General features: G+C 33.8%; 1 protein-coding gene across 1 annotated transcript in view; it reads right to left on the reverse strand.

The window, feature by feature from the left end:
* The window catches only part of LOC149803415 (uncharacterized), a 44,038-nt gene extending 28,949 nt beyond the window's left edge, over positions 1 to 15,089 (reverse strand). Inside the window, exons 1-3 of the mRNA XM_089951407.1 lie at positions 14,953 to 15,089; positions 10,439 to 10,696; positions 1,196 to 1,453 (exon numbers count right to left, since the gene is read on the reverse strand). Coding sequence (XP_089807533.1) covers positions 1,196 to 1,453; positions 10,439 to 10,621 — 441 coding nt within the window. The 5' untranslated portion in view covers positions 10,622 to 10,696; positions 14,953 to 15,089. The remainder of the gene's footprint in view (positions 1 to 1,195; positions 1,454 to 10,438; positions 10,697 to 14,952) is intronic.
* Between the last annotated feature and the right edge of the window lie 7,492 nt (positions 15,090 to 22,581).

Below are 22,581 nucleotides of genomic sequence, written 5' to 3' on the forward strand. Positions count from 1 at the left end.
AGATAGACAGTGCGCAACAACGATTCAATGTCAACTAAATTTTATTCACAACTCGACACATTATCATGCTCGAAATAGCTCGTGCCAGATTAACGTTCATAACAGAAGAAGTATTAGCAGTCAAAAGTACAAATGTGTTTGAATATAAATATAATGTCATGGGAAAGTCTAAAGACCAGTTAACATAGAGTTTATCTGTTATTACAAAGTTGAGTTTTGATAGGATCCTCCATGCTGATATTTCAAAATGTCTACGAATAAATACTATTTGATATGTTTCCTTTATTCATCGTCATGACTGGCACTGTCATCAATAATAAACACAGTATTTGTTTCTTGCAATAAATGACCAGCAACTCTCACCACTTAAAATAATTATCATCAAGGCCTAAAGCAACCAGCTGTTGATCCATGAATAACTACTTTACGTAGTACGTTGTACATAATAATTGGACAAATAAAGATGATGCACTCAAATGCATGAATAAGTTACATCCTACTTAGCATGCTGAATGAAATATGTACTATTTTACGATAAACAATACAATTAGACATCAAAAGAATTATATAAGCCGTGTTAAAAGGTTATTTGTTACCTTTCTCAATATGCGTTTTTTCAGTTTAGACACTAACATCTTCTTTGAACGGTTCCCTTTACGATGTTTGTGATTCATAATTCCAGCAGCAAAATATAAAATGAAAAATAATTTCTGTCTGATGGTATAAGCCTTTTTTGTAAATAATATCATAAATTAGGTTCTCCACAATGAAACGTCATACTGAAGTTTTATGACACATATTCAGAAACGATATGACATTGTCCGTAAGTCTCTCGAGTGATAACCATATGTATGAAATGGTGGACACAGTATTGGATTTTAACCAGATGCTGGCTGCTAAAAATATCTCCCAAATTCTTGTGCAAAATGTTACTTAAATTTAAGGAAAGATCTGGAGAGTTAGGCTAATTTATAAACATACAAGTAACGTTTGAGATAGTAAAAGTTCATTGGCGAATAGTAGACGATAAATCCAGACCGATTCATAATCGCCTTAAAGGAAACAAAATGGGTGATTATTAAGTTTTCCTAATTATCGGATTTGTGCCGACCTGTTTACCTGTAAATTTCGCATCTTGAATCATTGAATACTTCCACTAAAACAATTTATCTTCATAACAAACATGACCTCTTACCGCATTCACTGTTAGAGGTGGATCTGTTTCGAATTGTGGTTTTACCATATTCACAAACCTCACACCACGATTGACCCCAAGTGGGCTGATATTTTCCAATTTCACATTCCGTACATGATATTGCTCCTGATGAGGAGCTGTAAGTTCCAGACCTGCAGTAATTGCAATTGGTATTCCCAGCATATGTCTTATACATCCCTGGTTCACACGGGTAACACGACTGCTGATCCGAATGATAGTAACTTCCAGGAGCACAGACTGTAAAAGATATAAACTATTATTAGTAACACGAACAAGAGAAACCCATATAGTTCAATGGGTGGTTAATATGAAAGGTCTGCAAGGCTTTAATTTTCAAATTGTCATATGGACAAATTGCCTTCATAGTATTAGATGTTTTTAAGACACAACTGACAGTGAGTGCACACGAGAATATTTTTTAATCCAGTATGATAACCTATTTATTATGTACTTTAGAGAAATGAAATCTAAACTAAAACTTTACTATAGTTTAAATTCTCAGTTTAGTCCAGAAATAAAATAATAGTTCAACCACTATCGTCAACACAGTTAATAATTGTTAAGTACTAGAAACTGGCGTTTTCATGTACATGCTGGTAAAATAATCTCAGCGTGATGATTTGCTGTGTCCACATGCAAAACTGGATAGAACTTTCTATTACAGACTTATGTAAGGATTGCATAAGTATAAAGGATGAAAAGGATTTTTATATTATTGATTTTGTTATAACAGATGAACAGTACTCTGTTTACATGACTATCTCTGAATATAATATCAACACTGATAAAAAGGTATTTAAATATCTCATCAAAACTTAGATCAGACCTGATCTTCATACGATCCTAGTTACTCGTTTCTGTGATATCAATATTTGCATTCTAGCTAGGTTTTTAGTTCATGTAACTCGATGATATTCAGACACTATATTTCATTACCTATTAGACATATGCTGCTTAATGACATCTCCCTTATCATAAATTCCTCAGACTCAAGTATTCATGCTTACCCCCGTTATATATTTCAGGCGACACAAATCATATTATATTGAACGGATGTCTGAGGACTATCAACATATATTCTTTTATGTCTGGTAAACATTCCTTTTTCTAAATTCTAGTGATTTAATCGTGCAACAAGAACGACATCATCCGTCACGTTTTCACTATGTTGTATTGCATAAGCGCCAGAAACCACACGGCCACACTCGACGTGCACGGGAAATCACTACCTAGACAGAGTTTAATATTCGTTACACAAATTACACGAAAGTTTTAAAGATGACAAATTATAAACTGAGGCTAAGACATCAAGCTCACAGGAAGGTTTGTAGCCCATAAATGTGTCTTCTTGTATATAATTAAATATATTAGACACTATCTACGTTAGGAAATGAATCACACAGAATGAACGGTAAATAGAACATTATATAGGAAACTGCGAATGTATGTATAGCAGTTGTAGAAACGGTCTGTTGAATTTGGCCACTTTTCGAATCGCAAAGCTAGGATTCTCTAGAATATTCAATCAGTTAGATGGTAAAATCTAACGAACGTCCTCGTGATGGTCTCAATGTCGCAACTGGATTAAAGGCGATTGATCCTACTATTGGGCTGATAACATGGTGACTGCGTACGAGTCCCCTGTCAGAGGAAGCTAATTTGTTAAAAGTAAGAACAGATATGTTCCTTGGACTGCTGCAAATGTATAGTAATTATGAAGTACAAGCGACTAGTTACTAGGCTTGAGCTTTTGAAAAACTTCATGTTAGAGATTAAGGCATGAAATCTGAAAGAAGCTTTGTAATCATATAGGGTAAAATAATTTACAAAATGCCAGAGAATGTAATTTATTGCGACAGATTAAGTCATCTCAATCATTCCAGTCACTTAATTGATTGATAATCACATGATCAGACTACGTAAACTGATGAACGTGAGGTGAATTTACGAAACGACGGCCGAGGTAGTATGCTAAATGACAAAATAGACAATGGTGCCTCTATAAAACCAAGTTATATAACAGACCATTCTTGAGTCTATTTTCGAAACAAAGAAAAAATAGAAGAAAATTTTGGAAATTTAGCAATTCTCTTTTGAAAGATTTAGAATCCAAAACGCTTGCTAAGCACCCAGTTCAAGAGTGCCAGAACAGATACATGTTTCCCCACAGCAAATTATAACTTGGAACTAGCTACAGCTTCTGCGATTAGACTCCCCATTAAGGACGAATTAATTTTGAAATACTTTCATTAAAAATAAGAGGAAAAACTATTTATTATGCTTCGTATAAGAAACGACAACATGCTCTACAGGAATATCAAATTACGAATGAGATTTCTCTTTTAGAAGAAGAATGCAATACAAAAGAGCCAGTTAGTGGCAATTCGTGCCCACATATTGGAAGGGGTTAGAGTAAGGTCTAGGGCAAAATGGATTGAAGATGGGGAAATGGTTTCAAAATATCTCTGTAATTTGGTAAATAGAAACTATAAATGATGATACCAAATTTAGTTAAACAAGATGGAACATGTGCACAAAATGAGCTAGAAATTTTAACAGAAACTAATTTGCATTATAAAAAAAATATATTCTTATCACAATGTAGACACCACTGAATTTTATAGATATCTCTAAATTAGCTTGTACACAAAGGAAATCAGTGAATGGCCCATTTACACTAACAGAAACAATAGCTAGTCTTAAAAACATGCCTAACTATAAAACACCAAGATCAGATGGTTTATAGTCGAGTTCTTTAAAGTCTTTTTGGTGAAATGTTGGTCAGTATTTTGTAAGAGCAATCAATTTGGCCTATAATAAGGTTGAACTATCCTCAGCTCAGAAAGAAGATGCTATGCTAAGTTTACCTAATGGGGATAAGCCAAAACAATTTTAAGATACTGGAGACCCGTTTACATACGTAATGTATCATATAAACGCGCATCAGCATGCATTGCAAATAGACTTAAACATACACTGTCATCAGTTGTAAGTGGTGATCAAACGGGCTTTATTAAGGGCGGATACATAGGAGAAAATATCTGTACTCTCTATGACCTTATGTTTTCTCGAAAGAATGCAACCTACCTGGACTTCTTCTTTGAACTGAGTTTCAGAAAGCATTTTATTTCGTTGCGTGGTCTTTTATTGATAAAGTTCGATATTTTTTAAATTTTAGCAAGGATGTTCAAGGCTGGATCTATCTCTTCTATAAAAATGAAATCTTGTGTAACTGTAAATGAACAATGTTCACCATGGTTTGAAATCAAGAAAGGATGTAGGAGGATGTAGACAAGGTGACCTTCTATCCTCATATATTTTTCTTTTACGTGCAGAGTATAAGTACAAATATCAAAGGAATTAAAAATAAAAATAAAAAAATAAATAAAAAAACCAACAAAAAAACAAACAACAGAATATAGTTTCAAAGCATGCATATAACACTGCTCACACCCTGGATGACTCCGAGAAATCTCTTAAGTCAGCTCTAGATTTTATCTACCAGTAGTCTCAATATTTCAGTGCTCAGTATAAATATTGAAACATTAAATGTGTATGATACGAAGTACAACTGGAAGTACTAAAACGTATTGCCAAGAATATCATTTATATTGGAATATATCTTATTTTATGCATCGAGGTATTACATTCTCAATAGAGTCAGATGATATGGAGAAGCTTGATATGAAAGCAAAATTAGGGAAGTTAAATATTTACTTTTTTGTGATCAAAATGATCACTTATCCATTCGGAAAAAATTGTAGTTGTGAAAAGCTTACGCTATCTAAGATTAGTCACCTATTTCTAAGTTTACCAAACCTACCTAAATCTAAGCTTCACGAGCTTGAGGTACTTTTTGACAAGTTTTTATGGAGTGGATGAAAAGATAAAGTAAAAAGGAAGGTTTTATGTAAAGAAAATGTTGGATATAAACATGTTTGTACATTGACTGAAACGCACCTGCGTGAGAAGACTTGTGGCCTCTAAGAAAAATGGAAAGAGATTTTGACAACTTCCACATCAAATATAAAGTGTATTTCACATTTGGTATATACTTTATGACATAGGTGAGAAACACTTTGAATGTATTCTGGACTGATGCATTTGCAGCATCTATCGAATTACATAATAAAGTTACTGTAGAGAACTCAGACGATTTTCGTAAAACTCCATTATGGATGAATCATAATTTTAAAGTTAGCAATTCCAGCGTTATTTAAATGCACTGGGTGAAAAACGGCATGTTGCATGCAAACGATTGAGTTCATATATTATATATAGACGATTATTTTAATAAGTTTGAAATGCACTTCAGCATCCTAGAATTTCAAGGCAAGCTCATGGCCATTCAGTGTTTTTCCAATAAACTTAATATAAACATTCGTTCAAATATATATGGTCCATTGTTACATAAAGCTGTAAGTTTGCTCAATAACGATTAAAGGGAAGTAAATGTATATATAAAAATTAAAAGTTAACATTTCTAGGCCAACATCAGTATTAAAATGGAATCAAAAATATGATTTTATACATGAGAGTGACTGGAAGGAATAGTTTCCTTGCATTTTAAAATAGCTAAGCGTCCGAAACTGAGATGGTTTCATACTAAAATAATGCATATAATTTTACCAACAAATATGTTTTAACAAAATTGGAAAAGTCCCTACAAGCATGTGCTCTTTATGAAATGACTCTTCAAAGACTTTAGCTGATCGTTTTTGGAACCGTTCAAAAATTGAGTCAATTTGAAATGGTTTTATTGGGTGGATAAGAAGTACGTATAATCATTTGAACAATTTTCAAGTTTCAAAACTAGAATTTATTCTTGGTATAATAAATCAAAACAAAAGAGATAAAGTTATCAAACTCCTTTTGTTGCACCTGAAATCATAAATATATAAATGTAGATTTAACAATGAAACACTTAGCCCATTTAAAAAGAAGCGAAATTATATTATATGTCAGAAAAATATTATGAATATATCAACATGGAAAAAGTTTGATGAAAAATGGCAACTGCAAAAACATCTCTTTGAGAGATTCGTACAATATTTGCAGATCACAACTACGATTGTAACTAAGCTCAGATATGACAATATATGATATTAAGAATGCGTGCAGTGACGGTGTAATGACCTCATTTATTTTGTTGTTGGGTCTATAAGATTTGAAAAATGTAGTAGCTATATAATACACACATCTGCAAGGCAGAGTAATTGCAAAAGTGTTAATGAAATAAATTGCTCAAGCAATATTTATCTCAAAATATATGTATTGGTTTTATTGGGAGATTGATAATAAGAGAAAATAATCACTGAAGGCGATAATAGAATGTAAATATTGCCAAAATGAATAAGGAAACCAGTGACTAAATATAACTTGTCATATAAGTGAATGTTGAATCTAGTAGTTACATGCAAATGTGCATGGGTCTCTCTCTCTCTCTCTCTCTCTCTCTCTCTCTCTCTCTCTATATATATATATATATGTATATGTATCTTCTCTCTCTCTCTCTCTCTCTCTCTCATAGCCAATATTAATTTCTGTTTCGGGTTTAGTGTTAGAATATAAGTCTAGTGTGAGTCATTATTCCCTGTTAAGTACTGTGCACCTATACCGAATTTTGAGGTATTCAGTGGGATGGTTCCCTGACCTATGGCTTCCTATACAAAAAATATATCCCTATTGACGTAAGAAAAGAAAATCTTTCTGTCTCTGTCTGTCTCTCTGTCTGTCTCTCTCTATATATACATTGAATATAATGCTATGTTAATCCGCCGCCAGCTATATATTTTATGACAATACTAGCTGCATAAAATGAAAAGAGCTAAAGTTATGTTAAACCTTTTCCTACACAAAGAACGAAGCAAGTTAGCCAACGGTTCTCAACTAGAAAAGAATTCAAACATATTGCTAAACCTATGGCAATTATAAATAAATAATAAAAATATTCATAGATTCCTTTAAAATACATTTCAAGTAGTAAAAGTGGCTCGGTAGCAACCGTCTAGAATTTAATGCAGTGTTCTGTGACACTGAACCATATTTAAAGAGCGTCCGGAGAAACATTCAAAATTATGACTCGACAAACCTACAAATAGTTGGCAGATCGAGCAGAGGGTATATATATTTTGGTCCAACAAGAAAAGAGCTGAAAATACACTGAAAAAATGCGTAATGGATAATGTTATTATGCTTGTTATCAATAAATTTCATACTAGATTTGGGCAGAAAATTAGCAAAAATATAAATTGGAAATCTCACGGGACTGAACATTTAATACGGTATGTAGGTATGAAGTGCTCAGATGGGTTTCATAATAAATTTGCCTGAATGAATTAAAAATAAAACAGACTGCATAAACGTAGAAAATAAAGAGGTAAGTGTTATTTTGCGATACAGTGTATCAAATACATCAAGTGATCAAGTAGATGGGGTATAAACATACGTATTTACATGGATATAGACACTAGTTTGACAGATGTCCAGTAAAGAAAAAGTGTAATTAAAATTGGAAGTGACATAGAGCGCCATTGATTGAAATTACAACACACCAATGTGAATAATTGAGTTAGAAATAGAAAGTAGAAATACAGTGATATGAGGAAATGATAATCATATTTCAATGTGGTTGTCCTGATATTCCACCTTCGGTGCATCTGTAATCCGGAGACAAATACAAAGATGGACGGAATGTTTACCTTGCAATTGAAGATTTGTCAAGTTTGTTTCTGTCAGACATACATAGACATTACATAAATAAATATAAATGGAATTAATTAACCAGAAAAAAATATTAGCACACCTATGTTGCAACGTAAATTACCCGTGTCAGAGCCAATATGTAACAGTTAAACTGATACACAACTAAATAGTTGTGATGGAGCAAAGCCGTGCAGCTAGAAAGTGTGCACCATTGATTCAGCGTAAAGTGAATTTTATTACTAACTCGACACATTATCATGCCAGAGACGATGAATGCCAGATATAAGTATTCGAGATGTATATTCTTGGACAGGAAAAGTTGCTAGAAACATTCCAAGTGGTTCTTTTTGTATGGCATGCCAATATGTAAGAGATATAAATCAATAGTTTACAGACGTACGATGACTACTCAATATTGTTTGACTCTTTGGGCATGTCTGTCAAACTTGTGTATGAAAATTTGAGACAGTAAACTGCAAAACCTGTGATATTCAAAGACAAAGATGAAACCCAATTCAAATCAACCAAGATGTATGACATCTGTTAGCAGAAAATAATTAAATTAATCCTAAGTGATAACGATAACGTAAAGGGCAAATATGTATAGGGTTTGCTCGTAATGAGTGCAATTTAAATTATGAATTACCCAAAATATATTACACTATTAATTCATTACTTGTCAGGTTATGAAAGTCATAGTTTCTTTAAGGCATGGATTGAAAATGATCCAGATCAAGACAAGAAATATATTTAATTCAGCAAGGATTTCATAGCGACAGGTTCATAACAGAAGGATAAGAATTACAGTGAAAACGATAATTGTGTTTGAATATATATTTGATATCATGGGACAGTCTGGAGAATAACTAACAGAGAATTTATCTTTTATTACAAAGTTGAGTTTTGGTAAGATCATCTATGCTGATATTTCAAAATGTCTACGGATACATATTATTTGCTTTCTTTCATTTATTCATCGTCATGATTGCCACAGTCATCAATAATAAAGGATATATTTGTTTCTTGATATACAATGACCAGTAGATCCAACCATTTAACGAAGTTATAATTAAAGTCTTAAACAACCAGCTGTTTAATCCACGAATAACCAATTTATGTTGTAGGATGTGCACAAAAATTGAACAGATAAAGATGATGTAATAAAAAAGTTCTCGTATTGAGTCTCCATCACATTCAGTTGAGTTTATAGTGTTTCTACAACTATCCACTCAGCAGATCATCATGCTTTGATGCTCGTTTAGGTACGTTTAACAATATTTCAAACATATTTAATTTTAAAATATTACTTACCAAATCATCCGAAACAAAATAAATATCTATTTTGAGCATCTACAAGCTAATTTCAGTTGATGCAAAAGACAATACCTTGTTGACCAATGACATGCAATCTGTTACAGTATATGCTTCTTAAATCAAGCAGATGCAATGAGTATCAGCGTACAACTGTTCCCACTTAATTTGTTTATCTTTTGTAAATTTAACAAGCATGCGGACGAAAATAGGACACGATGTGATAAAAATAATTTGGCACGCCTTACGTCACACGATACAATTAAACTTTCAATGCATGCATGAATACGTTACATGCTACTTCTCATACTGAATGAAAATATAATAATTGATGATAAATAATACAATTAGAAAACAAAATAGTTACATAAGCTGTGTTGAAAGGTTATTTATTTTCTTTACCACTATGCCTATTTTCAATCTGGATTCACCAAAATTAACCATGTTAAGGATATGATAAGACATGACCGGCCTCGTGCAGAAGACCTGTAATAGGCAACATCTAATAATGTTTTAAATCTAGGGTAAACAAAGCGACTATCTAGAAAAGGAATAATACCATTCAAAAACCGAAAAAGGTGCGGGAAGGGTTTCCTGGCCATAATAATAATCTAGACTGCTCCGGGTTACTGCTTGACAATATCATGTTCTTTGAATGGTGGTTCCGTTTATGATGTTTGTGATTTATAATTCCACCAGCGCAATATACCAGAAAAAAAATTATATTAGACAGTAGAAACGTTTTTATACATAATATCATAACTTCGGTTCCTCACAATGAAACTTTATACTGGAGTTTTATGGTACATACTCAGCAACGATATGGGATTGTCCGTAATTCTTCCCAGTGGTATTTATGTATCAAATGGCAGACACCGTATTGGGTTTTAACCAGATTCTGGCTGCTAAAAATATCTTCCAAATTCTTGAGCAAAATGTTAATCAAAATTGAGGTACAGTTCTTCAGAGTTAGGCTAATTGATAAACATACAAGTAATGTCTGAGATAGGAAAAGTTCATAGGTGAATAGTAGACGATGAATTCAGACCAATTCATAATCACCTTGAAGGAAACAAAATGGGTGGTTATTAACGTTTCCTACATTATCGGACTAGATTCGACCAGTTTACCTGTAAATTTCGCATCTTGAATCATTGGATTCTTCCACTAAGACGATTTAACTTCATAACAAACATGACTTCTTACCGCATTCACTGTTAGAGGTGGATCCGTTTCGAATTGTGGTTTTACCATATTCACAAATCTCACACCACGATTCACCCCTATTGGGTTGATATTTTCCAGTTTCACATTCGGTGCATGATATTGCTCCTGATGAGGAGCTGTAAGTTCCAGGCTTGCAGTGACTGCAGTTGGTATTCCCAGCATATGTCTTATACGTCCCTGGTACACACAGGAAACACAGTTGCTGGTACGACTGATAGTAGCTTCCAGGAGCACAGTCTGTAAAAAGTAAAAGCTATTATTAGTAATACAAACGTTTACGAGAGAAGTCCACGTTGTTCGATGGGTTGATATTATGAAAGGAATATTTGACTTTTGTTTTCAAATTTTCAAATGGACCAGTTGTCTTCGCAGTACTGGATGATTTTAAGACTCCGTCGACAACAAGAATGTGTCAACGTGAATATTTTCCAGGCCCAATAAACTATTTATTATATAACTTAAGAAATGAAAACTAAACTAAAACAATTGCTATAGCATAAATGCTCATTTTCGTCCAGGAAGAAAATAACAGTTCAACCACTATCGTCAACACAGCTAATAATTGTTTAAGTACTAGATATTGGCGTTTTACATGTACATGTTGGTAAAATAAAACCAATTGCAGCTTGATAATTTGCTGTATACGCATGCAAAACTGGATATAATTACTTTGTGTTACAGACTTCCGTAATTACTGCATAGGTATACATGATGAAAAGGATTTTTATCTTTTGGATTTTGCTAGAACAGTTTTACAGGATATTGTTTCAGGAATATGTTCCACATTATTATTATCAGATTTTTGTTCAGCTTTATCTCGAGTTAATGAATGACAAACACGTATATCTCATTTCTTTGAATATAATATCAACACTGATTAAAAATGGTACCGTAATATCTCAGAAATAGCTAGATTCAGAGCTGATCTTAATACAGACGCAGATACTTCTTCCTGAGAGATCAATATGTATCTCCTAGATAGGACATTACGACATAGAACACTATGACCTGTTGAATTATGCCAGCACAGTTGCTTAATGATATCGCCTTTATCCAAAATCTCCTCCGTCTTAAGCAGTCATGTTTAACCCCGTTAAATATTTCAGACGACACACATCATGTTATATCGAACGGATGTCTCATGACTATTTTTAACATCTATTTTTTATATCGAGTAAAGATTACTTTTCCTAAGTGTCTTTAATAGATTATTGCTTACCGAAGCATCAGAAAAATAAATATTCATTTTGAGCTTTTACAAGATAATTTATGTTGATGCCAACGTGAATACATTGTTGGCCAATAACATGCAACGTATTACAGCATGTGCAGATGCAGTGATTATCAGTATACAAATGACTCACCCTTACGTTACTAATTTCTGTGTCGTTTTGTGATGAAAGAAATTCTTAATCACATCTGTAAACTGTTGTACCAATTAAAATTACTGGGATCAATAAAAAATTGACAGACCTTCTGAAATCACTATTCTTGTTCTTTCTATTGCTGCGCTATAAAACCACTTTCGATTATCTACAGCATTTAAACACATTTGTAGCAGATAATGTAAGAATTAAGCACAACATTTTTGTGAGAAAACAATACTTAAGAAAATCATAAAGAGAACGGTAACCCAATTATAAAATATGGATGTCCTGATTGTTACGATTGCAATTAAAATACAAACACCCAAAATAAATTCTGCTATTCATCCATAACTTCTCAGGTCATGACAGTCATCTTTTATCTAGGCCCTTTTTAAAAATTATGAAGATGAAGACGTAAATAGTCTGAATAAAGACAGAAAATATCTTTCATTTAGCAAGGATTTTACACAAACAGGTTCATGAATGAAGGATTAGAAATAGTTAAAAGGACAATTATGTTGTATCTAGATTTAGTTTTACGCGACAGTCTGTAAAACAGCTAGCAGCTAGTTAATCGTTTATGACAGACGTTTAAGAATATGACAAATATATTTGATTTGAGATTATTGTTTTGAATAATTACCTAAGCATCCGAAACAAAATAAATTTACATTTTTGTAAGAATCTACAAGTTCATTTCTGTTGATGCGAAAATGAATAACTTGATGAACGCCAGCTAATATAAGCCATACAATATGCAGTTTGGTGAAAATATAAAGCACATAAAATGTAGAAATAGATTTCACAATGATGACAAATTCAGATTAATTAAACTGGCATGAAATAGGATTTTAAATCATTGACAAAAACTAGATTCCCCAATCAGAAATCAGATTTCAACTGTCTTCTGCCATGGATAATTATTAAAAAAAAATAATCATGAAGTTTTAAGTAAAGATCCTTTAGACATAAATCAATTCATTTCATGTGAATATTATTACCTATACGATCCCGTGGAACAATAAAAAATGCTTTTGTTGGCGAAATACTATAAAAATAAGATAGCCAGGTCGAAATAGGATAAGGTTTCTTTTGAAGTGAAAATTTAAAAAATAAGTTGCATCAATCAATATTGTCTAATATACTGTATATACTCCATTAATGATACCTATTGTGCCAATTCTGTTTAAAGCCAAAAACGTAGGCAAATCAAAGCGACCAGTACAAATTTAATTAGGAATATTGTTGCATTGATTGATTTATATTTCCTTTCGACCTGTTGAAGTTGTGTCCTTCAGAAGATGTTTCTCTAAAGCAACAAAATGTTTACATGTTAGGATACATATGGGGGCAAAACCAAATTATATATATATATATATATATATATATATATATATATATATATATATATATATATATATATATAATCCTTGTCGTATATTAAAATTATTTTACATCGGTGACACAAACATTGGAAAGAAAGCTGAAAGGAAATATAAACCTGATCATCATCAGAATATCCTAATAAAAAGAAAAAGACATATTAGTAATATCAAATCTGTGGAGCGCAAACAGCGCAATTTTCCAAAGTTGCTATGGAATAACACTGAAGTTTATCTTAAGTCAGCTGACCTGGATATAAGCTCATAAGTTTCGCAAGGATCAAATTAGATTTTTCTCTAATTCCCAAAGTGATCGTAATATATTTCATGTTAATATTACTCTCTACATATTTTTGTAACTTATAGATCAAGTATTAATTGCATTCTTTGTTCTTACATATTTTGGTTCTGTATGCATTCTACCCAAATTTGGAAGTACCACTTTGAAAGACAACGTGAAAATTCTAGGAATTGCTATCTGTTGCTATTAGGAGGCTTTATATTGCGAAAAGGACACTATGACTTCAATATTTCCAATCAGTAGTTTCAATTGGTGATGAAGCTTTATATAACATTATTTGTAACCTATATTTTTAAAGAAGAAAATTAGAAAAGGATAATTTTGTATTGAAACTGTGCATTTTAAGTTGTGTCAGGTGAATTGATACATAATGGAACTGTCAAACAAATTTGGGCGTTGCATGCACATGGTCTTTATTGTGTAACAGGGGCAATTCTTTACAAAACCTAAATAGGGCTTTCTCCGCTTAATGGAAAAAAAGGGCTGATGCACACCAGCGAAGTTAGTGGACGAAGGGAGGGAGTGAAGCCTTCAGGTATTCCCCAAGTATTTCATTTATTCTAACCCAGGTTCGTTTCTAATAAAAGAGTATTCGGTGAAATAATCTAGTTATTGGAGAGAGAGAAAGTAAGATAGAGAGTTCTAAAAGTAGAACGAGAGAGAGAAGAAAAAGAAAGATAGCTCATTTCACTAAAGTGAAATTATTCCTTAATGAAATCAAGAAGCGAAGATGAAATTCCAATGAAAATAATAAGGTTTATTTAAAGTAAATAATTGTAAAATAAGCAGTTACAAACGAAGGATATATTTTAGGTGGATGGAGACTAAATTTAAGAAGGAAATTAGGAAAGTATGAAATAATCTGATAAATGACGCAATTAATAGGGTCAAGCTGACTTACTTACCATTTTGTACGCCACAACAAACCAGACGATTATATCGTCTCGATGAAGTAACTCTTTAGACACACAAGTCTGGTATAACGCTAAACAATGTTGACTGTACTATGCTTCAACAACCGCAAACAGCGATTCCGCCCAGCTCGACGCTGGACGGGTCGAAAAGCAAATATAAAATGAAATTCATACACGCGCCGCTACCGCTCTATCCGACATGCGCAGAGAGTGGACGAGTGCGCTGACCAGTAAAAATGGTCTGACATAAACAGAGCGTAAGTAAACACTTCATGTAGAAAAGAGGGGGGGGGGTGTAACTTTGAGTTTCTGCGTAAAAAAGTCCTAAATTAGCCACATCGTATATTAAAGAACCACTTAAAGTAAATTACACATTAAATTTCCCTCCACCATCACAATTGTGATAGCAAACTCATGTAGTCAGACACGTAGGTCATAATAATACCACGGAGTATGACACGGAGGGTTTAGAATAGAACATAACAAACTATATAAATGAAAAATATTTTGATGTTAGAAAAAGATTTACCTGACGATACGGTATCAATAACCATTGCAGAATATACCCATATAAGGTAGATCAACAACATTGTTGAACCGTCTATTTGATACTTTAACAGCGCACAAAGTTAGGCTTTCAACACGGAAGTTTTGTTTCTCTTTCATAAGTGTATAATGCACTTTTTAATTAAGGATACTTACTTTTGTCCCATATATTTTCTATCAGTAAAAAGTATCAACGCTGGCGGTATCATGAACTTACATCTAAAATCCGATGCAACATATAAATTCTATGATATCATTTACTGGAAATAAATTAAAAATAAATAAAAAACAAATAATATACGTAAATTATGACCAGACAAGATGAACAATAATAGTCAGCAAGAACACATCCAGAAATTTATTTTGATTTTATTTGTAATCTTTATCGTTGACCAGTAGGAGCTATATATGAACATTATTTTTACTTTCTTTTAAAATATTTCTCCCTCCAACAGTCCTAAGGAGAATAATTGGGTGGGTAATTGGGTTATGAGATTGCCTGTTACATCTTGCTCATCGTTACGACTATGACCTTCTGCTGACTCAACGACTGCTTACATTCACTGACATTGGTATGAAAGCTTCCCAAATCCTAGTTCTCAACAACATAAGCAAAATATCTAACATAGCTTCCGATATGATATGCCGTGATTAATTGAATGGTTTCATAATATTGGACCAGGAATCGAAGCTCAAGTCCATAGCGATATTGAAACGCATAGAAACGTGTTTGTACTTGTCTTTAAATAGACATTTTACATTACCGATGTGATAGGTTTGGTTTGTGCTCCAGTTTAAGGATACACTCACTGTACAAGCCTTTACGTAAAGCACAAATAATCGAATTAGGACACTCATATGAACGTCATGAATAAAATGGAAAGACGTGATGACGGAAGAGCAACAAACCGACGGAACGCATTTAACATACCCTGGTGAAAAACGGGAGAAATGAAAAGTATTAATACGGTTATATTTAATCCTTGAGGTGTCATTTGTATGTCCTTAATACGTCGTTTGCTGTGCTACCACATTTTCTTCCATATGAACCTTAGTTCTGCTCTTATGTTCATTGTACAGCCCTCATCAAAGCTCAGTTTTATGTCACTAATGTCTAACTTATTCGATTTTGATGTCTCAGATGCCAAATGAAATGTGTTTTGAAAGAATTTGATATTGGACTTACACGAATAACTCTCTCCTTTCCAACCGGGACATTAAAACATGAATAGCTAACAGACAGTCTGTTTAGATCGTATGTAGTTTTTCTTATAGTTTGAAACGGCAGATTTAACACATTAATGGCTACAGCATGCCGCGAAATTGGGAGCTATGTGTCGTTCACCAGGACAAACGAAGACAACCCACCCTGACTGGTTTAGGCGAGTGTCGAACATTCAGTTCTTCCTGCTGAGTACTGTGGCTGCCTAAGCAGATATTTAGTTGCATTGAGTTCTTACACAAGCGGGGGAGTTTACTGATTGTAATAAACGGAGCTTTAGATATTACCAATTATCAGATTAATGATTGAATTGCTTTCTTTAATGTCATTTGTTATTTAATAATAGTTTAAGTAAGCGACCTATACGATTCATTAATTACAATACAGCAGTATGGTTGTGAGAGGGAGATAAGACAAACCTGAAAGTGGCCTCGTGATTAGAGTGTCCGCCTCGGATGCGGAGGTCGTGGGTTCGATCCCCAGCCGAGTCATACCAAAGCCTTACAAAAAAGGTAATAACATCTGCCTCGCTTGGCGCTCAGCATCAAGAAGTTAATGTTAGGACTGGTCGGCCTGGTGTCAGGATAATGTGACTGGGCGGACATGATGTTACAAGTCTGTTGCATGATGCTCCAGTGCTAGACATCACTATAAACTGTCACACTGCAGACATCGTAGCGATATGACTGAAAAATTGTTAAACCTACGTTAAAAATCCAAATTACATACACACACATGCGTATATAACGCATTTGTTATTTGGCATATATTATGCATGTGCCTTAACCTTGAAAGGTAATCGTGATCCTGAAATTATCATGAAGGTTTTATCCGTCTCATATCTTAAAAATTAGTTGTTTTTATTCGTCTTACAACAAGAAATTTTAAAGCCATACTCACAGAAATCGTAAGGTATCAATAGTGGTACGTTTTGAAATGTGTGGTAACTGAACAAAAAAAAATGCAAAATGCATCTACACATTCATTGGCGTCATAAACAAGTTTACTTTATTCGTTTGCCTTCAAAGATGTATATTATGTTATGCCTCTAACGTTGGCCACTATTTTGTTCATGATGATGTAATATAGTTTGGTTTTTGACCTGGTTGAGGATTCACGTTTCCATGAAAACAGACGGGTACTTTCGAGGAAGAATTTAATTGATTCGGTGAAAATAGGTTAGATGAGAATAGAAGAGGTGTGAAACTCCCTTACGATTGCATCATTTGATTGTAGACTATGTGAGAAACTACCTATATATGAAATAATTACTATTAATAACCGTCTACATGCATGGTTTTCTGCCTCTGTATCATAATGAAAACAACCAATTATTAATCATAATTGTTATAGTGTCATTAGGGTGGATCGCATAATGTCATTTCATGCCTAAGTTAATACAGAGACGGAGTTCTCCTAAATGGTGTACTGTAAGCGTGTGTGTCACGCTACCCACGGTCCACTATGTAGAAACCTTACACAACGTTACCTCTTCTTGCAAGAGGTGTGGGTTGGCGGATTGTACCTTCTTTCAAGGTGTCCGCTTAATCCGGTTCTGTTATCTAGAGATTTACCGCCCTCGATGTTATTGCCTGGTTCGAGTAAATATAAATATAAGTGGTGAAACTTATAGGTGCAATAGATAGAAATCTGAGCAGATATATAGAACAAAGCAACATGAGCCCCTGTAGATGTAAACAATTTCATCAATTACATAAAACAACTGTGAGAATTCATTACATCAGGAATATACTCTGCTTTTAGAAATAAACTTTTCACCGAATTACAAAGAACACAAATATATTTAAGTAAAGTAGCTGATCTGTTTTACTGATAGATTTAGTTCATCATAGGATTGAGTGAACAATCGAAGTCAATGCCTTGTACGATTGCATAACCTGTTCCTTCGGTTCAGTCCACTTCCACTCTAGCTGTTCCTTCGACTTTTGTCGGTCTTGCATCTTTCGATCCTCACTCTGTGCGTAGCACGTAGATTCACATATATCTGGGTCTGAGGATAAGTACGTCGCACTGTACTTCTCAGAATAATACATCGCAGAATTAATACATCGCACCATACGTCGCAGGAGCTATTTTCTCCGTTAAAAAAATTAGAGACAACCTAAATTTTCTGTTGTTTATGATAACAGGGGCTTGCATTATTCCCAATCTCGTTATCAGATCTTACTATCGGTACTAAACAGATGCTAAAGCTATTAGTCGGCTCAATATGTCCTATAATGACCCTCGTTACTTTGTCTGTATTTATATTCACACAATCAGTACGACACCTAGGTGTTACTCTGGACAGTACTCGCACATTGCACCAACATCTCATTAACATATGCAAGGCTGCATACCTTTAGCTGAGACGCATCAGCTCAATTCGCAAGTATCTTTCAGTTGATGCCACTAAAACACTTGTGTGTTCATTAGTACTTTCAAGACTGGACTATTTTAACTCAGTTCTGTCTGGTTCATCTCAATATTTGCTCCAGAAACTTTAAAAAGTTCAAAACACAGCTGCTCGGGTCATACTTAGAGCACCACGATCAGAGCACACCTCCCCGCTGCTCTGTACCCTACACTGGCTATCCATTCGATCCAAAATCAAACACAAAATTTGTTCTCTGTGCTACTTTTCACTGTCGGACTCTAGTCCAACATACCTATCCGACCTCACCCATGTGTAGACATCAGCACGATACTTCCGTTCCTCTTCTGACAATCATATACTCATTATTCCCACTATGAAAACAAAGTCATATGGACAGCGTTCTTTTGCATACCAGGGCCCAGCAACATGGAATGAATTGCCCACTGAACTTAGACACAAAGACACAGTGATCCCATTAAAGAGTTCTCTAAAGTCACTTAGTTCGACTGTAAGAACAAACTTAAAGACCTAATAATGTTTCCTATTTTTCATATTCTCAGCATGTTTTTTTTATATTTTCTAATTTCGTGGTGTTTGTTTTTGTAATCATATCATTATATGTTTTTTATGTTATAGGTGTTGTCTAATGTTATAAAGCGCTTCGAGCTTCTAATGGTTAAGCGCTTTACAAAGTCCTCATTATTATTATTATTATTATTCATCACGCATTTACATCACACGTTAACACCACACGAGGCATAACGGTTCCGAGCCAGCCTCAATTTACACAAGTGAATAAAGGAGATACATTACATGCCTTACTACGTCATTTCAGTCAATACACACTCTCTCTTAATCATACGTGAAATCTTCTAAATTCGGTGAATTCACACGGATTCTCGTAACTCATATTAACTAATGTAATGCATGAAATCCTTAGAACCTAATTATTATGCAAACAAGACAACAAATTCAAACAATTCGTCAAACTTATCTAAAGATTAATATACGACTTCCTATGCATAAACTCAACACATTTCTACTTCATAAAGCAAATTGTTGTACGAATGTAGCAAATAGATTCATGCAAATATAAGTAAATAAATTCAGCAAAGCATTATATATGGCATCAATAAATTACATGGAATTGTCACAACTACCTTTGCTTTCAAAGTTCCTCGTTTCTGTCGTCAAATTTGTTCGCCTGTTTTCCCTCAACAACAGTCCTCTTGGACAACAGTTTTACGAGAGAATTTCTCCCAAATTAAACTTGTTTTTCTCTTGCAGGAAAGCTTAGACTGGTTACAATTTTCGAGTGGGCGATATTTAAACTAGGAAATTTAGTGTGGGAAACACGCCCCTTACTTAGGGTAACCAATCGGGATTAAGTATATTTGCCTCCTTTTTCCAGAGGCGCCAAATCTAGGGTCAATTTGACCTTCTACGTTGCAACTAGTGGTCACTGGAAATTCTCAATTTGTGACAGTTTTACCATGAAATCAAAGTTTACCGTGTAACTAATAGTCCGTCTGGCTCTGTATAAACAAATGCTTAATTAAGATTAAAATTCTCCCCTCGAAAAGACATTACCGATCATATCAGTATGGCGATTTGATACGCGCCTGACCCCATAAATCTAATGAATTGTTATCTGGTCTCAAACTAATGTGTTCTTCATAGATCGCCAGAAATTTGCCCCTGCACAGGTACGTTCCTTGTCATAACTGTTTACCAATTGATCGATGAACATATTAGCATGCTTACCTTTCCTAAAGTATATCTTTCGCGAATGAAAGTTCCTTGTTCGTTATACTGATCACCAGCGTCAATTGACTGTTTGTTATTATATGTCTTCCGTTGTTTTGACTACAATTTATATTAACATGAGTTACTAGAGCTTCAGACAAAATGAAAAGGTCTCTGGAAGACATTTTTCTTTGCATGTTTCGCTTGTTGTGGATAGTTGTAGTGGTTTGTATCATGCACACCAAATGCAAATCTTTCAAAAATTGTAATAAAGTTTGAGGGCTATACAAGAAAGAAGAATTTGATGGTTTTCATTACTTATAGTGACCTTGAGGTTAATAATATCCCAAGGAACATTTGTCTTATAAAGGAAGACTGAAAAGATAAGCTGAAGGCATTATCAGTGAAATCATGACCAATTCATGAGATGTATTACTGATGGACACCAGTATAAGTCACGTTTTTTGATTTATCGATTCATCAATTCACATTTCCAAATTGCAAAACCTCAATCCTAAGAAACTGTTTTACCAATCAAATGTTTTCGCTCACAGACAGCTAACATACTTGGACGGGAAAATCAATCAAGGTCATCAGACCATAAACTCCTATCGGTTTATGTCTGATTCCGTTTATTTCAGAGCTTGTTCTGTAATCCGATTGATCTGAAAGAGAACTTGATTATTTTGCTGATTCGAGTATAAAACGATATTAAGATAGTGAGAAGCGGAAACTAGTAAGGCCAAAGAAAAGTCAACTCATATCTTGCCGTTCTGTAAAATAATAAACACAAAATCAACATGAGCTCATTTACACATGAACTTCATGCAGCCTCTAGCTCATGTACACTTCCATTGGAAGAAAAATGAAAACGTTATATTATATTCCTCGATCTTGAAAATGAAATGTTCGTCCCTGAAAAGGGAGTCAAAGTCATGAACGAATAATACATACTTCTATAATTTCAGAATAGATGCAACAACAACTACTGTTTCAGAGACTATTATTGTGTACCCATAGAAGCCAGATTTTACTGGGTGAAAGTCACATATTATAAGTACCATTGGAGTGACACTCAATATGATCACTATTAGAAGCATACTTCATGTATCAGTAACTACCTTGATTAGCCATTACAGATGAGGCCTCAAGTGAAATGTACATTGTCCACTCCTCTAATTCCTATACTCACACACATGTACAGTACACTCTTAACATGTTGAAGGTAACCTGTCATAGTACATAAAGTAATTACATGAATATGGACAGGGTTACCACTGACAAAAAATATATTTAGTCTTGCTTCCAACAGCACCGGTCAGAACAGAAAATGTCTTCTGTGCAGGTTTTGTTATGTATATTGTCATGTATATCAATATTATATGTGTTAATTTTTATGATCATAGATTGAAAGGGTCGTGTTGAAACACATTACATAGGAAAACCAGGTAACTTAATGTCCGATTGGTTAGCTGCTAAAGGACCTGACGTTGTTGAGAAGTTTAAATGATCTGGAAATAAATAGTCGACCCTCATTATGGATTTGAAGTTACGTCTTAATTTTGTTATATACAAGCGATGTTAGGCCATTACTCTCTTCAACATCAGTCTTAGTATAATCAGATTTGGTTGTGTTCATCTGAGTGGATTTCATTTATTTCAGTTATTCATTGGAAGTTCACGCTGCTCATAAGCTTTAGAAGTAAGTAGCAGTAAATTATTAAAAGAAATTTGAGGTTATATAGTTGCGATGCATCAAGACTGTTAGCATATCAAACTATTCCAGATGATTGGCACATAGGCACAATAGATTGTTCTTCGAAAGACCAAATTTTGAATTCTCAATACTTTTGACTTGTAACATAACTTTTGGAACTGTTCAGTTATTCGTTCGCTATGCTGTAAGTTTACTTTTACTTTTTTCATTTTGTTCTCGGATATTATATTTTTAGTTGACTTTACTGTTTTTTTTTTTAACTCTTTTCTGTTACATCGTTTGAGACCATATATTAGTAATAAGAATATTCCTGGCTAGTCCTTTGATACGAATTTCTTTAAAATATTTGAGAGAAATTATAATTGCTTTAAAAAGTTAATTTCATTTTGGTTTGGAGTTTTCTTAGTCAATGGTATTTTAATTTCAATATCTGAGACACACTTTATTAGAAATATATCTTTGAAGTGGATCAGTCCTGGATATAAATTGCATTAACGACGTTTATCTTCGATATTCAAACAGAATGATACGAAAAACAAGTTGAAATAGG

Source organism: Sinohyriopsis cumingii, chromosome 3 (genome assembly GCF_028554795.1).
Source record: "Sinohyriopsis cumingii isolate HCF-2022 chromosome 3, ASM2855479v2, whole genome shotgun sequence".
In the NCBI taxonomy this organism is placed as follows: Eukaryota; Metazoa; Mollusca; class Bivalvia; order Unionida; family Unionidae; genus Sinohyriopsis; species Sinohyriopsis cumingii.